The sequence below is a fragment of the Ctenopharyngodon idella genome, chromosome 12, assembly GCF_019924925.1.
Source record: "Ctenopharyngodon idella isolate HZGC_01 chromosome 12, HZGC01, whole genome shotgun sequence".
NCBI lineage: Eukaryota > Metazoa > Chordata > Actinopteri > Cypriniformes > Xenocyprididae > Ctenopharyngodon > Ctenopharyngodon idella.
Genome location: NC_067231.1, coordinates 21,971,494 through 21,988,377, shown reverse-complemented (window position 1 = coordinate 21,988,377; position 16,884 = coordinate 21,971,494). Strand labels below are relative to the sequence as shown.

Genomic DNA, 16,884 nt, shown 5'->3' with positions numbered 1-16,884 from the left:
TATTTTTTCCTGCATGGGAAAAATGCATGGGGCTCCATAGTTTTATAAGTTTTAAGGTTCATATTATATTATATTATATTTCATTATGAACATACAGTATATCATGGTGCACTAAAATGCTGTACCTGATTAAGGACAATGGGCTCTCTTCTGCTTGCAAGGTCAACCTTCAGTGCTGACACCTGGACACAAGACAAATTGTAAAATATATTATAAAATATATTAATAATTTTGTTTTTTTAAGGCAGAAAAGATCATGTCTTTCATTTGCATTTATTTCGAAGTATCATTTCAATTTAAATATACTTAAAACTTGCCTGGTTGCCAAGGGCAACGGTCTCCAGGTTGTGGAGCAAACTGCCTTTTTGGTACTCTTCTGCTTCCTGTCTCACTTCATTCAACTCCAGCTCAGTAGCTGCCACTCTTTGCTTAAGCTTCAATTCTTCAGCTGCTGCTGCCCTCTTGTGATTGGCCAGCTCTAGACGTAAGCTCTCATTCTCCATGTGTTTTGAGTAACACTGAAGGAATCATATATACAGTATATATTCAGAATAGCCAACTCTGCCTAATTGATCATGAAATGCCACTGAAGAACACACAAAAAGCAACTGGAGCGCATCATGTATACTGACACCACACTGAATCTAAGCACTGAATTAACTGGTAAGTGTGTTATCTGTTAAAAGTGTTTCCATCTGAACAAGAATTACAAAATATTATGGCCTTCTAATTATTGGATGCTTGGGGTAAGTTGGGCTAAAATCATTACCTGCTGGGTAAGCTGTTCCACAGCAGACTCCAAATGAGCCAGTCTCACTTCCTGTTTCTTTAGAGCAGCAGCACTGGCTACTTTCTCCACTCGTAGCCCACCTGCAAACAAACACTCTTCTTTAAAACACTGTGCTCCTACCAAGACAAAAATCATCAAACCACAGTATTACATAACAGATCATGTTTGATGAAGGTTTGAGCTTATATTTTTAAATCACCTATGGTCTCATTAAGTGATCTAATGTGGTTTTGAAGGTAAGCATTGTCAAGGGAAACAGGGAACGCAAGGGAAGGATTGTTAACAGTATTGACTGTCTTGGAAGACTCCTCCAGCCGCTCCTCAAGATCACGACATTTGGCCTTAAGCTCCTGGATCTCTTTCTCCAAAGCTTGACTGTAGTCTGTAGTCCCTGAAACCCAAAATATTATTTTAAATTCCTAATTCTCCTCAACAAATTAAGACATTTCTGAAAGTGGGGAAATATTCTTTTAAGTTTCTTTTATTTCCTTATTGCTCTGGTGACCGCTTGTACCTGCAGTGCTGAGCTCTGGATTTGTGGTCTGGTTATGACTCTGAGCTACAGTCATCTGCTTGCTCAAGTTCTCCATCTCTTTCCTCATTTCAGTCACAACTGCTCTGAGACTGCTGTTCTGCTGCTGGAGTCTCCTGATCTCTTCTGATGGGAAACTGCTGCTGTCTACTGCAGATGCCTGTTGGAAAAGTTCACATTGTTTTATGTTATGCAAGACAGAGAGGTGTAGTAGTGAAAGAATCAGATGATGGTATAAGCCAATTAGCTACCACTAGGTGGAGGCAAGAGATTGTGCATGTTGACACTTTTAAAGATCTGAATTTTTAATCAGTCAACAAGCTGAACAAACACCACAAACATAATATGTGTGCTAAAAAAAAAAAACATGTATTATTTTACAGTCAGACTATGGTCGCTGGAAAAAAAAATGCCAGCTGGCAATTTAAAGTGCTGATACATAAGACTAGTTATGCTGTGCTGAATATATGGATATGTGGTGTTATGGATATAACCTTTCCTTGCACATAATGTCCAGGGAGATTGTGAACTTTCAAAGTAACATTCTGTTAGTGGCCATCTTCTGCTGACATACTATTTAAAGTATCTTAAATGTTTCTTGATAAACGACCTACCAAATAGCTGACAGGGCAGATATGAACAACCACAGAACTCTATTCTCAGCTAATTATGACATATCACTTCATAAAAGCTGTAATAGAATTATTCTTAGGTCTTAGATTAAAAAAATGCTGTTGACACTGACAATGTCTGCTGTTTTATTTAAATAGTAATTTAAGCTTTTCTAAGCAACTAGACAGAAACAATCCTCCACGGGCAACTCAGGGTCAGATGATTCGCTTCATATGCTGTGTGACTCCTACTCTTCAGACACTTTGGCGTGAAACCCGGAGAATTGTTGGACAGGATACCCACCAGATTTTTAGCTGTCATCATAGCACGTTTGTTTTTTTTCCAAAGCTAAAGCAGATTCTAAATGGTAGCAGGTTCCTTTGTAGTATTAAATATCAGTCTGGTTGGTGTAACAGAGAAAGCTGTGTGTGGTTTAACCTGAATTTCAGTTAGTGCTGGTTTGGTTCCACGCAGTGCCTGATCTCGCTCTACAGTGACACTTTTCAGCAGTGTCACCGTCTCCTCCAACTCTCGTTCCTTCTCTCTCAACTCAGCATTTACCTTAGGGAAAATAACCAAACATAAAACATTACTTCCTTACACAGAATAGCCTTCTGACCAAGTCCAGAAGGTTGTGGGAAACACTGACTGATAAGAAAATAGAGGTCATGGCACTAGTGAAAAAATAGATATTTTTGCTAGAACTGAACTACAGATTACATTACAAAAAATTTCCTTTATTCATGAAGTTATTTTATTTTGACTGTTTTTAAGAATATTTTTACTACTTTTATTTTTTACTGTCTGACTGTGCATCAGCTCACCTGGTCCCTGGCCTGAGTAAGGTTTTGGATGAGCTCCTCGCTCCTCAGGTAGTGCTCAGAACGCACCTCCTCACAGCGCCGCTCCCAGTCCAACTCCAGCTGAACTCTCTTCTGCTCCAGTGCCTGTTCCCTCTGCAGACCACTAGACACCTGCTGCTTATACCTGACAGAAATTACTTTTTTTTTTTAAAGTATTTTTTTATTTTATTTATTGGTATCAGCCGATATTGTATATTTAATTGTGCATGCTCTTTTTCTCTTAGATGTGTACATTATAATATTACATTAGTGTATGTTAGAATTTTGATGCATGCACTTTAATTGAAATATTTAAAAATGACTGATTATAGGCTTTTTAGTGTTTTATTTTTAATTTATTTAGATAAAAATAGTATATATTTTTAATATCTGACATTTATTGGTTATCGGCCATTACATAAACAATATTTTATCGGCTATAACTTTATTATTGGTGCATTCCTATTCACACTTTTATTTCTCACAGTATAATGCAGTTTAATTTAAATGTTGTGTAAAAAGGAATGCAATTATTCATCTTGTGACCCCTCACCTCTCTATGTCCTCTTTACACCTTTCCAGCTCTGCTCTCACTTTGGCCTCTCTCTCCCCTGCAGAAAGCAGCTCTGTATCCTTGGCAACATTTTCTTTGGAGACCTGCTTGATGTAAGTATCCCAGCCAGATCGAGTTGTTTCCAGCTGGATTCTGAGCCTTCAGTATCAAATAAGAGATTAAAATCTAAGTTGGATGTGGTTACATCTGTGGTACCAAACACAAGTTAAGGCTCTCGATCGAGTATAGATAAGTCTAACAGCAGCCTTTTTGCCTGTCTTAGCCTGTGCATCTCAATTTAAAAAACATTAAATTATGAGCACAGAAAAATTAGTAGAACTTGTTACCTTGAGGCCTTGAATTTTAAACATGTTATATAATCCTAGTTCTCAGAGACACCCACATATTTCCTCTCAATGTATTTACACTAATTTAGTCATCAGCAGGAGCCATGGCCAATGCATCGCCTTCCATATACACAGATGGACCATTTTGCATTTCATTGCATCTTTATGAGATAATATGTACTCTAAAACACAGCTTGGCAAGTAAAAATGAACCACAGAACATTTCTATAAATAGTCATTTCAATTTTGATATGTCTGAGTCTTACTCTTGTATCTGCTGATCTCTGTGGTGGAGGTCATCCGTATGGCTCTTTTCTCTCCTTTCATGGTCCAGGATCATCCTGTCCAGTTGGGCCTGCAATTCTGAGATTTCCCCCCTCTCCTCTTGGAGCTCCCTGGCATGAGCCTCTCTCATGATACCCAGTGCATCCTCTCTCTCCCGAGACCTTCGTTCCAGCTCTGCATGCCTGCAAATATTAAATTTCTAAACATCAGAGCAAGACATGCTGGACTACCCAAAGTAATATGAGCTATGCATATTAATCTACCAAGAAAAGGTTCATAACCTCAACAGTTTTTTTAATTTGTCATTAGGATATACAAACGCTTGTCACTTGCTTTTACTGTATGTTTAATTACAGGAACTGGACAGAGCATCCCAAATTCTAGATGTAGTACTTACTTCCTGTTGTAGGCTTCTTGCTCTTTTTTACAATTGTTCTCCATTTGTTTTAGTGTGACCTCAAGCTCTTTTATCCTGTAAAACAGTAATCATTATCTTATTACATTCAAAATTCGAAATATAAAACTTTTTTCGAATGCATGTGTCAGTTTACCTGGAGTCTTTCATTGCAGTGGTGTTCTTTAGGTCCCAGTCTCTGTGCTGAATCTCTTTTTGAGCCAGCTGGTAAAGTTCTTCAGAGGCCTGCAGGGCCTCTGTGGCTTGGCAGTGAGCTTTGGCATGGACCTCCAGCTCTTTGCTCAACAGCTTCTCCTAGACAATTAATATTAAAATTAAACTCAAATTAATCCATGCAAGAGATCACTAAGACTACAATATATTTTGACTATACAAGACTAAAATATAATATATAGCAGGGGTGTCCAATCCTGCTCCTGGAGGGTCAGAGTTTAGCTCCAACCAGCTCCAACAGGCTTGCCTGGAAGTTTCTAGGGAGTCTGAAGACCTTGGGTGCATCTCATTCAGCTCCCTAGGTCATGAATCAGTATATCATGCACACAAATTCGGGCACTAGTAAGTACAGTAAGGACCCTGGCTCACTACATATAGGGACACTGATGGCTCTATTTCTGGCAAAATGACAACGTGGCAAAATGAGGACATTGTACAACGCATTTATGAACAACTGCAGCACAGATATCTTTCTGACATTATTTGTTTATGTTATTTAGCATGATGTGTATTGAGTTGGCTCACGTGATTGTTAACTTCCATGAAGGTTACATAGTGAGCATCGATGCTCCCTTAAAATGGCTGACTCCCTAATCAGTGCCTTGACTACTCAACTAGGGATCTGATTGAGATGCACCCTTTGATTAGCTGGTTCAGGTCAGTTTAATTAGGATTGGAGCTAAACTCTACAGAACAGTCCTCCAGGAGAAGGTTAGAACACCCCTGCTATATAATCTTTATGTACCTCTTGTTACAACTGAACTTGGTAAAACATAATATGCCGCCCCCTCGGACTGCAATTTTCTTCAAACTAAACTGATCCTACATTCTTTTGGTGTCTTTTTCAGTCTTTTTTAAATTGTCATGTGTGATCTAGAGAATGAATCAATGATGTGTAAATGATGTTTGAGGTTGTACGTTTTATGTTTCTTTTATTATATGTTGTCGTTGTTGTATATGTGTATTTGTAAATCTGGACTGCCTATCTTGGCCAGGACACTCCTGTAAAAGAGATTTTTAATATCAGTGAGGTTTTCTCCTGGTTAAATCAGAGGTCTTCAACCCTTCTCCTGGGGACCCACTGTCCTGAAGTGTTTAGCTCCAACCTTGTTAAAAAACACTTGAAGCAACTAATCAAGCACTTCAGGAACGCTTGAAAATACACAGGCAGGTATGCTAAAGCAGGTTGGAAATAAACTTTGCAGGACAGTGAGTCCCCAGGAGCAGGGTTGAAGACTTGTGGGTTAAATAAAGGTCAAATAAATAAAATAAATAAATAAATAAATAAATATCGCCAAAAATATGTGTAATACCTAAACATCACACCTATATGTGCTCTCTAACAGCTTCCATTCTTCTAGAAAGGCTTTCAAAAATAAGTTAAAACCTGGCTGTGGGAATGTGCTCCCATTCAGATATGACAGAGGTGTCCAATCCTGCTCCGGGAGGGCCACTGTCCTGCAGAGTTTAGCTCCAACCACAATTAAACACACCTGAGCCAGCTAGGTCTTACTAGGAATACTAGAAACTTCCAGGCAGGTGTGTTGAAGCAAGTTGCAGCTAAACTCAACAGGACAGTGGCCCTCCAGGACCAAGTTTGGACACCCCTGAGATACGAGTATGAGTTTAACCACTGACATTTGGAGAATGGGGCCTAGCTCACGTCGGCATTCCAATTCATCATTCATGTGGACTTTTCAATTCATCCACATACATTTGGCCATGTAGTGTCTAAAACAGTGGTTCTCAACCAGGGGTCCACTTGGAGGCCTGTAGAAAACTTCCAGGGGGCCACAATGTGTCTTTAAAAAAAATTAAATTTAGTTATATTAACATAATCTTAATTAGAATGCTAAAAACACTAAAAATAAGTACAAGAGGTACAAATTTGGAGTCAAAAAGGTTGACAACCAATGGTCTAAACGGCCCTGACCTCCAACATAAAGTTCATAAGAGTTGTGATGGGATGCGAGTCTTACTTTGAGCTCATGTGAGAGAACCACACTGTTCATTTCGTCCAGTTTCAGATGGAATTCATGCTCCCGCTTCCTCATTTCAGTGTCGAAATCTGCCATCATTTCCTGTTGTGGATTGCAATTTACAACACCCATTGTATATAAATGACACTAGTAATGCCGTCATAAAGAGTTTTATGAAACGCTTATATGCCTGTACTCAAACAACACTCAAATGTCAAAAGTCAAGTGACACTAACATTAAACAATAACCTATTTTCGAACTGACCTGAATGCACTACAGCATAAATAGCTTTGGTTCACCAACATTATCTGTGATCCTTTACGGCCTTATCATTTTACTTCACAGAGTGAGGTGAGGATTGCTTTAGTGATTAGTTGAAACAGCTCAACGAATAAGAGCTCCTGCCATCTGGAATCCTTTTAGGTCAGTAGGTTTACTTTAAATAACATACAATGTCCTGGCATTAATCCCAGGACATACACTGTGGATTCATTTTTAGACCAGAAACAGCACCATAACTGTAAATATGCAAGATGTTCCAGCTTTAGATTCTGTAACCTAAATTTAGGGATTGGCCACAATATTGGTCTAGTCAATTAGTGAGGTCAATGTTTGTTTGTTTTTCTGTGGCAGTGATTTTATTATGTTTTATTATGTACAGTCATTCATGTGCAGACAGAAGTGTTTGGCCATTACGTGTCAAGTTAAATATAGTTCAGCTATTTGAACAACAAATTTACAGCCAGGTATGGATTTCACCCACAAGACTGTGTCTACCATCTCAAGACTGTGTCTACCATCTTGCGGGTGACAGCAATACCTGTTTCTGCAGTGCCAGCTCCCCGTCAGATTCTCTAATTCGCCGCTGGAGATCCCGTCTCAATGTTTCATTCTCCTCCCTGAGTTTTTGAATCTCAATTTCCATGATGCTACAAAGCAAGAACAAATGTCATCAATATTACAAAAAAAAAAAAAAACATCAGTTTAGAAATCAATTTGAATGACCAAACATGGATGAGCCTGAGAAATAAGGTCATACTTCTGGACTTTTTCCAATTTGACTCTATGCTCGACTCCCCTCTTCTGATATTGCACTTCTATGTCCTCCTTCACCCTCTGCTGCTCCTCCAGGGCATCCTGGAGTTTTGCAATCTCAATCCTCAGCTCACTGACCTCTTCCCGTCTGACACTGTCCTCCGTCTGAGCACGGGCTGCCAAGGCATCATAACGCTCCAGCTCTTTGTCCCTCTCCTCCAACACACGTAGATTATACTTGAAGTCATCACGCAAGCGGAGGAAACGCTCTCTCTGGGTGGACAGCTCTGATGTGGCTTCATTTAGAGCAGTCTCCAGTTGTAGGATCCGCAAAGCCTGAAGTTCTTTCCATTCTCTTTCTTTACAAGCCAGTTGAGCCTCCAGGTCCACAGCTTCCTGCATTGTTACGAAGCAGATGTTGAACAACGGGGCACTACAAGACCTGACATCCTGTTACAGCAAATCTGTAAAAACAAGTTAACAAATTACAAAGTGCCCATCAGAGGATATTTTGAAATAAACATGCTAAATGAAACCCCACACATCATATGAAGACATAAAATGGTTAATACACACACACACATACATACATACATACATACATACATATATATATATATATATATATATATATATTTATAAAAAGAAATTATCTATAGCAGTTCGTAATTAGGCATCTGATAATGACATGTTGCTTGAATTATATCCTTTGTGATCTTAAAAGAATGAAACAAAACAACTAACATAAAATTTGTGCACATACAAATTTTAATAGTCAAAACACTGAACTGTCAGAGTGGTCAGGCAGTTTTTAGCGATAGCTCATATGGAAAACAACAAGGCTAAATTCACGAACATACGCTTTTTAAACTATTAAAAAAACTATTAATTTTAAACTATTTCACAGAATTAAAATAGTTATTTAGTTTACCTTCATGTGTATATCAGGTCAAGAATGAATTAAGTGAAGTGTATTTTCTCCGGTTAGCTTGCATATAGCACAGCGAATATTCTATTGTTTCATGTTTGTGTCATAAATAAAGGTGACCGGAACTGCGTAAAAGTCAAAATACACAAATACTCTGGAAGGAAGCTGCTGAATATGTCTAAAATAGTTGGCATTGAACGTTTAGGTCAGCTTAGCTAACCAGCTAGGGCATAGCATAAGTTTTTTTTTTGCTCGGCACCAACAGAACTATGAGAGTTTCCATAGAAACAAAAGGCGTCTGCGGCAACATCCGTTCTGGGTGAACTGGTTGAATCTAGTTCCTCTCGCGCAGGAGTTCCTTTTTACTACTGAGCGTCATCTGCTTACTTAGAAAGGCGGAAATTATGAGTTTACTTCTGTTCTGATTATGCTCTATTTATGGCATGACTAGTGTTTACCGCAATAAACTCATCAGGCTTATCGTAAAGTTATAAAATGTTTCCGAGACATTTGTTTGAAAAATAAATATTAATAAGAAGTCACAATAAGTCATGGAAAATTCTTTGTTATTTGGTATCAAAATAGTTTTTTTTTTTTTTTGTAGTACTAAATTACTGATAAAGTATAAAAGTTTTACCCTTCAAATCTATCATGCTTATGTAGGCGACATTGAGTACCTCCCTGCCAGAATTATAACAAGCTCAGACAGTTTTGCTTCTACACTGGTTAGTATTTTTCCAAACCTGGCTGCGATACAACTTTTCCTCCGGTTTGCAAAAACTGAACAAAAGCAACTGACGCAAAAGGAAATAAGACACCTGATTCACGTGATTCCTACCTGCCTGCTGTCACGTTCTAATATGTGTCCGTACTTGCAGTGTACAAATTATGCCCTTTCTCTCATTTATTCATTAAATATAGCATGTAAATGATTATTTAGTTTTATTTAGATGGATGCTACAAGGAAAACAAATGTTTCTCTTCTCTATTTTTCAGGCCTACCTGCCTGTATGTTTTACGCTCTCTACAAAACGTCTCTCTATGAGCGTAATATTACTGTAAACCTTGTATCTAAGTGTTTGGAGGTTGTGATGACAAATTGCTGAATTACAAAATAAGTGTCATCATCCTGTTTTTCAACTCTGCAAGAATTTTACTGCGTCACTGTGATATGTGTGCCATATTTGTGTGAGGGAAACTGTCAAATAATATTGTTGTTCAGTACCCAGCTAAGCTAATAATGCGAAACAAAGCTGCTTCATACATGAAGGTAAGGTAGGCTACGTAAATCCCCTTCAAATCCCCTAGGCACATGGTTTGAATAGGGATGAGAGAGAGCAGTGGAGAAACGCACGTAGCGTCCTCCTCTCACAGACGCATCATTGGCTGCACGTCAGCGTGACTCAAGTGATTCAGCGCTGACAGAACAGGCTACAGCAGTGAGATCACAGCACTACAGTCAGATGAACAGACCTCATTCAAGTGCTTCTTCTAAAGATGTGTGCCGTCCGAACGTGATGGTCCTGGTGCCAGAGGGCATCATCAGACAGAGAATAACCTTCATCACAGAGTATTGCTAAGGTATGTATATGAGGACTGATGCCTTTAAATATGTTAACATGTTTTCTGAGATAATGATTGGGTGATTTTTGCGCGTGCGTCGGGATGCTGAATGCCGGTGGGCTGCAATGGAGAATGAGATTGACTGATGAAAACGAACAGGTTTTGGTTCAGAAACACAAAGAATATTCTTGTGTCCATTTATCGTTGAAAATATACACCGTGTATTTCTAATAACATTCCTAACATGTCGTGAATAATCCACATACCGATACAACTGTCACATGTGATAGTCTGACATTAGTGTGTAATCTTCGAGTAGTTGTCGATGCAATGGTGCTACAAATTGTTTAAATTGAGAATATTTATACTTGAGGATGGTGTGGCTTTTGTTTATATATCGATGTGCCGGTGTCAGCGCTTATTGGTGGAGGAGAGAAGGTATAGAAGTCACGTTTAGCACGTAGACCAGAGCGGTGGCGCATCAAAAGCTCTTCAAACAATACAAATATTTAGGCACAGAATCACATATTAGACTAGTTAATGTAATTATTAAGTGTTCAAATTGTACAGTGACTTTCTGGAGAGTCGATTTTATAAAGGTATTTCGAGCGGAAAATATATTTTGAACAGTTAGCTAACTTTTAAACACCAAAGGGTTTATGATATTTATGTATGTACTTAAATCTGCAGTGAACTGTCAAATAATGACTATCTATGTGTCCCTTCCTGAAATGAACCAAACTGGTCGAGCAGCCTACTGTTGCCATGGTTACCACCTCAAGCAATTGATTTTTTTTTTTTTTTTTTTTTTTTAGGAAAAAATAGACGCTATTACTATTACAAGTTGTATATTATATATCCTTTGAGAGGGTTCAAACCTTAATTTCTTTTTCTGACATCCATTTTAGGTCTTGGGGCATCTACTACTAAGTTCATGATGTAAATCAGGTGTGTTATATTAAGAACCAATGACCAATGTAGAGTATTGCAGGGAGAGAAATATCAGAGGATGAAGGCATATATAATATAGACCCGCTTTAAATACCTTCTTATAATACCTAACCATCTTACTATATCCCAAATCATTTATAAATATAATCATAAAAAACTGAAATCACCCTCTTAATTCACACATAGACCTAGATATACATTGATTAGATGTTTGTAAATCAAAATAATCAGTAATCTTTATGTCATTGCATTGCGACTGACAAATTAGAATCAGCGTGTTTCACTAATTAGTATGGACATGGCAAAAAGTGTCCATCATTAACAAAGAGGCAGTGCCAGCTGTGCCCTGCTTCAGACAAACAATTCAATGGCCGTTCTAAAATAAACCATAATCCTACATAATTCCTCCTTAACCAAACATAATTTAAATTCCAGCTACAAGTTCTGTATAAAAATCAATGTAAGATGAGAACAAACACAACACAAGTTACTCTTAACTGCATGAGAGGTGATTCTGGTCATTGCAATCAGTAGCACATGGGGAAAATGTCAGGGTCTTAATTTAGGTTGGATATCATGGCTCTTGTAGGGTACAAAGTTTTTTCACTGGAGGTTTGCCCCCCTCAATCCCCACCCCTGGCCTGCCCCCGAGGCAAGGTAGATAATATATGTGGGAGCTTCAGAACAGTGAAAGAGAATCAGTTTTCAGAGACCTTAGGCAAGGTAGGATGCACATGTAATACATTGGTTGCATGACCTTCTCTTACCTAATGCAGTTCTTCTGTATCATAGCTCTTGATCAACTCATTTCCAGTGCGTAACATGTTGTGCAACCCTTTTTCTGTTTACTTGCATGTTGCTAAAAATAAGTTCAAGGTTGTTTTATGCTTTTAAAAACACTTATAACACCTGTTTTAGTGGCCATGCTGAGATGGTTCATGCCTAGAATGCCTAGGGAATATATAGAGTGCATGAAGTATGAAATGTCTCGTTTTTGTGATTATTGCATACATTACCTAGGTATTATACAGAATGACAAACTGGCTGGCACTGGTTTTATCCTTTAAACAGGTTTTATCCTTTAAATGAGTGTACATAGCATTCATTGATCAGTCATGGAGCAGTATTGCCCTTTAAGAATGTCAATGTAAGAAGGCTGACCATTCTGTCATTGATTTTTTATTTATTTATTTATTTTTATAGATGTGCTAAATTCCACATTACATTGTCATTTTGATATATAAAAATGTATCTACCATTTTTTTTTTTTTTTTTTTTATGTTGATTGTGTGGCAAGAGATAAGATGATAAACTTCTTCAGGAAGTTGGGTAATCATCAGCAGCTGCCTGACAGCTCCTCCTATTTAGAGTCATTTGAAAGGGCATGATGCTTTCACACATTGCATAGTAGGTTAGAGAAGTGTTAAGTCTAATTCTGATCCTGGAGCACCACCCAACATTACATGTTTTGGGCTCCTCCTTCATCTAATGCTCATAATTCAACTAATCAGGTGTAAATGTATAGTGTTGATGGTGTTCCAGGATCAGGATTGAGAAACTCTGGGTTAGAAGCAACATCATTTACTCTTGTGATGCTTGGTTTTTTAAAAGTTGTAATTTGTTGTGATACTGGTTGTACCCAGAATTACTAGAGCAGCTCTTGGCAGGAACATGAATGAGAAAGAATGTGAATCCAGTGTGCCAGGCAAACAGAACAGATCTTGCTGTACAGGGATATTCAGTAAACAAAGCATGATTTTGGCAGTTGAGCACTAATGATCCACAAGCAGTAGTCAATTTATACGTTTAAAGCCATGTGACCAATCAGAATTTACTGTGGAATTAAACACCATCCATGCACTTTTTGTTGCAGCTGAGACCTGACCTGTACTGAGCATCATGGGTGGAGCGGTTGTCGACACTGGTGACAGCGGGGTCAAGGCACCTGATGGAGGATGGGGCTGGGCTGTCCTCTTCGGCTGCTTCGTCATAACTGGTTTCTCCTACGCATTTCCCAAAGCAGTCAGCGTCTTCTTCAAAGAGCTCATCCGGGAGTTTGGAGTGGGCTACAGTGACACTGCTTGGATCTCCTCCATCCTCCTTGCAATGCTTTATGGCTCAGGTATGGATGTCCACTGGCAGCAGAGATGGACTGAGAATATTATGTGGCACTAGTAGAGGGGTTTTCAAAATTGGGAAGTCTGTGGAACATTTTGTAAGGGGAAAAATATAGTTTTTTGAATTTTTTTGAAAACCCCTCCACTTAAAATTATATTGCTGTTCCATTCCTTCTAGTTGGAAATCAAGCTATTATTCAAGTATTTTATTCTATACTATTGGCATCCCTGGTTTTTAACAGTATTAAGAAGGTGGTCCTTAGCAGGGGATCCTCATATTTGGCTTTCATTAGTATCAAAAAGTATGAAAACCCTTCACTTTTAGTAAAGAGTCTCAAATTCAGCATGTACATCTTGAAGATTTTTGTGCAATGTCAGCATGTTAAGTGTCCATTGTTTTGTTTTATTTAATATCCTGGATGCTAACAGTAGTTTGCTTGATGCAGGACCTCTATGTAGCATCCTAGTGAACCGTTTTGGGTGTCGCCCTGTGATGATGGTTGGGGGCCTTTTTGCCTCGCTGGGTATGATTATGGCATCCTTTGCAACCAGCATCATTCACATCTATCTCTGCATAGGAGTCATAACAGGTGAGCACTGTTTTGTGATGCTTATGAAATGCTGATGTACTTAATTTCAACATATTAACACTCTCAAATATGATGTACTCCAGGTTTGGGTCTTGCTCTGAACTTTCAGCCATCCCTCATCATGCTGAACAGATATTTCAGTGAGAAAAGGCCCTTGGCCAACGGCCTGGCTGCAGCAGGAAGTCCCGTGGCTCTGTGCTGTTTGTCTCCTCTTGGTCAGGTTCTTCAATCCAAGTATGGTTGGCGTGGAGGCTTCCTTATACTTGGAGGGATACTACTGAACTGCTGTGCATGTGGAGCTCTCATGAGGCCCTTGAAAGCACCGAAAAAAACAAGCGAGGTGGAAGAGAAAAAAGAAACGAAACCCAAACCAAAGTCCAGGCTTCTTGATTTCACTGTCTTTAAAGATCCTGGCTTTGTGATTTACACGGTGGCCGCGGCCATTATGGTGCTTGGTCTTTTTGTGCCTCCTGTGTTTGTGGTAAGCTATGCCAAGGAACTGGGCAATGAGGACACAAAGTCTTCCTTGTTGCTCACCATACTGGGGTTTATTGACATGTTCGCCAGGCCCACGTGCGGCATCATCGCTGGGCTCAAGTGGGTGAGGCCACGCTGCGTTTACTTCTTCAGTTTCGCTATGATCTTCAATGGCGTCACTGATCTTGTCGGCTCCATGGCCAAAGATTATCCATCTCTCGTGGTGTTCTGCATCTTCTTCGGTATCTCCTATGGCATGGTTGGAGCCTTACAGTTTGAAGTGTTGATGGCCATTGTGGGAACGGAGAAGTTCTCCAGTGCCATCGGTTTGGTGCTGTTGGTTGAAGCCATTGCTGTGTTGGTGGGACCACCTGGAGCAGGTCAGTTCTGCAGTTCATTTTCTGTCTTCTGTCAAAAAAGGATATAAGTCATAAGATAAGCATTTAATCAACTAAAGTATATATTTACAGGACCAAACTGTCTCTGCTAGTCTCAGCTAGTCTTATTCAGAACTGTTAATTACTATCTATTAAATATTATGCTATCTTTGATCATTTGCTAAGAACATAAATAATAAAATGCACCAGTAGTTAAATTCAGATTTACTCATGGAATTCTCATCATTTGGCAAAAGAATTGCCTTTTTTCCCCCAATATATTTCTTCCTTTTTAATGTCAGCAATAAATAAATGAAAGAAAATCCATATTCGATGGATGGAACCAATATTGTTTTTTTTTGTTTTTGTTTTTTTTTTTTCTCTGGTAATTGGTTAAATTTTAGATGTATATCACAATATGGAAGAAAATATTTTGCTGCTTCGGTTTAATTCTGACTTTAACAGTTCCATTAACGATTATTTTAGTACTTTCAAAGAAATCTGCAGTCGGATATATCAATAATCAATGAAAGCTAAAGATTCTCTATGCCAATGGTCAAAAAACAAACAAACAAACAAAGATATGACCTTTTTGTTTAGTGTTGCAAGGACCTTCTTTTTTACAATACCATATGGTTCTTCCTTATTTGGATTTATACCATCAAAGGTCAAATGGACTGTTATAGGTGTCCCAACAATGACAGCTGCTGTTCATAGGTCATGGACATGACATGTCATGGCCACCACCACAATTGGCCAATCCATATGGGAAGTTCATATCATTCTTCTCGTTTCATCTTGCAGGTCGCCTTCTGGACGCCACAAAGAACTACAAGTATGTCTTCCTGCTGGCCGGTTGTGAAGTGGTTCTCTCTGCCCTTGTGCTCTGCATCTGTAACTTGCTTTTCATCAAAATAAAGCCCCAAGAGCCTGACCCTCCAGCAAAGATGGAGATGGCCATTACTGAGACAGAGATGGAAGAGCTCAACAAAGCGCCACAGGACGACCAAGGCAACGGAGGTGGTGCTGGTGAGAATAAGAAGCAAGCCATCGAACCGGAAGCAACAACAGAATCTGATAATAAAAAGGTTAAAGAGTTGGACTCGATAGAGTTGGAGAACGCTTCCAAAAAGGTGACTGAACTAAACGGTGTGACTGTAGAACCTGAATCCTCTCTGTGAAGATACTAGAACAATAGTTATGACAGAGCTTCCCCAGTAGGACTCACAGATGTGCGTTTGATGTTGTGGTGAATGCTTTTTGTATCGCGCTTTGAGTGTGGTTGCGAGGACCGCTTTCAGACCTGCTCTGCAGTTCAGATATTTCATATGCATCTGGATTTTAGGCCAGTCACTGTCCTGCATATGTTAAGAAATTACAGGATATGTTCTCAATAGGTTCTTGCAAAAACCGATTAAATTATTCATACTATCAGATTTTTGGTCAGTATACACTCCACATCAGAGCAGGGCACCAACATTATACTGAAGATTACCAGCTTGCTTCTTTGTGGCATTCAGTGTTTGCTAATGTGGACTGTTGGTTTGTAGTATCTTTTATCATCTACTTTTACATTTTAAACTGGTCCTGAGAGCGCACTGAATTTTTAAAGCTTGTCCTGTGGTTTAGACAAATCCAACCACACATGACATGCAAATGAGGTTCTTAGTCTCTTTAAATTTTTTTTTTTTTTTTTTTTAATTTTTTTTTTTTTATTAAACGTTTTTGAGGAATGTACAGAATTCAGATATGCTTATTTTTGTGGCACTTTTCAAAGTATAACTGTTGGAGGACAAAGCTGTTACTTTTTTTTTTTTTTTTTTTTTTTTTTAAACTTGTGTGTATAGAGTATCAGTATTTATATTGAAGTGTTGCTGTGAGGTGGCAGCTGCATCTCATATTTTATTTTATTCATCTAAATGTCAGTGTTTTCAGACCAACTGCATCAATCAGGAGAGGACCACAGCTTGTACTTGTGATATGTTGGTTATGTAACATTTATTTTTAGTTCATTCAACATTCATTTAAATTCATTGTTTTTCAGTGGGCATTTCTTTTTTTTTTTTTTTAACCAAATAGTACTACATGACTTTGAAAATGGTGGCACAGTTAAAGCCCTTCTAAACTTTACCTTGTTTTATCTTTCACCAGCAGTTTGTGAGTAGGGACCCTCTTCTATGTTCTAAAGACACTTGAGCTATTTTTGGTTGTGCCTTAAGTCTTGTAGCCATACAGAATTTGTGAATCACTTCAGAAATAAATACATCCTTCCCTCTC

The 16,884-nt window shown here is 38.6% G+C and overlaps 2 protein-coding genes across 5 annotated transcripts in view; one reads left to right on the top strand and one right to left on the bottom strand.

Annotated features, from left to right (window-relative positions):
* ccdc57 (coiled-coil domain containing 57) overlaps positions 1 to 10,990 on the bottom strand; it is an 18,434-nt gene extending 7,444 nt beyond the window's left edge. Inside the window, exons 1-15 of one of the 3 annotated variants that reach the window (XM_051913960.1) lie at positions 10,974 to 10,990; positions 7,609 to 8,068; positions 7,390 to 7,498; positions 6,569 to 6,670; positions 4,513 to 4,670; positions 4,359 to 4,433; positions 3,943 to 4,143; positions 3,330 to 3,488; positions 2,759 to 2,921; positions 2,373 to 2,495; positions 1,305 to 1,482; positions 990 to 1,181; positions 770 to 870; positions 318 to 518; positions 126 to 182 (exon numbers count right to left, since the gene is read on the bottom strand). In XM_051913960.1, coding sequence (XP_051769920.1) covers positions 126 to 182; positions 318 to 518; positions 770 to 870; positions 990 to 1,181; positions 1,305 to 1,482; positions 2,373 to 2,495; positions 2,759 to 2,921; positions 3,330 to 3,488; positions 3,943 to 4,143; positions 4,359 to 4,433; positions 4,513 to 4,670; positions 6,569 to 6,670; positions 7,390 to 7,498; positions 7,609 to 8,006 — 2,217 coding nt within the window. In that variant the 5' untranslated portion in view covers positions 8,007 to 8,068; positions 10,974 to 10,990. Of the gene's footprint in view, positions 1 to 125; positions 183 to 317; positions 519 to 769; positions 871 to 989; positions 1,182 to 1,304; positions 1,483 to 2,372; positions 2,496 to 2,758; positions 2,922 to 3,329; positions 3,489 to 3,942; positions 4,144 to 4,358; positions 4,434 to 4,512; positions 4,671 to 6,568; positions 6,671 to 7,389; positions 7,499 to 7,608; positions 8,069 to 8,535; positions 9,050 to 9,169; positions 9,187 to 10,973 lie in introns of those variants that run through there. The other 2 variants (XM_051913959.1, XM_051913958.1) reach the window with 2 other exon arrangements.
* slc16a3b (solute carrier family 16 member 3b) lies at positions 9,866 to 16,884 on the top strand. 2 transcript variants are annotated; one of them, XM_051913961.1, is made up of 5 exons: positions 9,866 to 10,113; positions 12,920 to 13,168; positions 13,610 to 13,753; positions 13,837 to 14,610; positions 15,412 to 16,884. In XM_051913961.1, the coding sequence occupies exons 2-5, from the start codon at positions 12,946 to 12,948 to the stop codon at positions 15,786 to 15,788; spliced, it is 1,518 nt and encodes a 505-aa protein (XP_051769921.1). In that variant the 5' UTR covers positions 9,866 to 10,113; positions 12,920 to 12,945; the 3' UTR covers positions 15,789 to 16,884. The 2 variants fall into 2 exon arrangements, with proteins under 2 accessions (XP_051769921.1, XP_051769922.1); XM_051913962.1 differs by lacking the exon at positions 9,866 to 10,113 and adding an exon at positions 11,623 to 11,769.

What these genes read in the sequence shown, in the direction of transcription:
- slc16a3b (XM_051913961.1), top strand. Translation starts at nt 12,946, where the DNA reads ATGGGTGGAGCGGTTGTCGACACTGGTGACAGCGGGGTCAAGGCACCT. An exon ending in CTGCATAGGAGTCATAACAG is followed by an intron (nt 13,754 to 13,836) that starts GTGAGCACTGTT and finishes GATGTACTCCAG; the next exon opens with GTTTGGGTCTTGCTCTGAAC. An exon ending in GGTGGGACCACCTGGAGCAG is followed by an intron (nt 14,611 to 15,411) that starts GTCAGTTCTGCA and finishes TTCATCTTGCAG; the next exon opens with GTCGCCTTCTGGACGCCACA.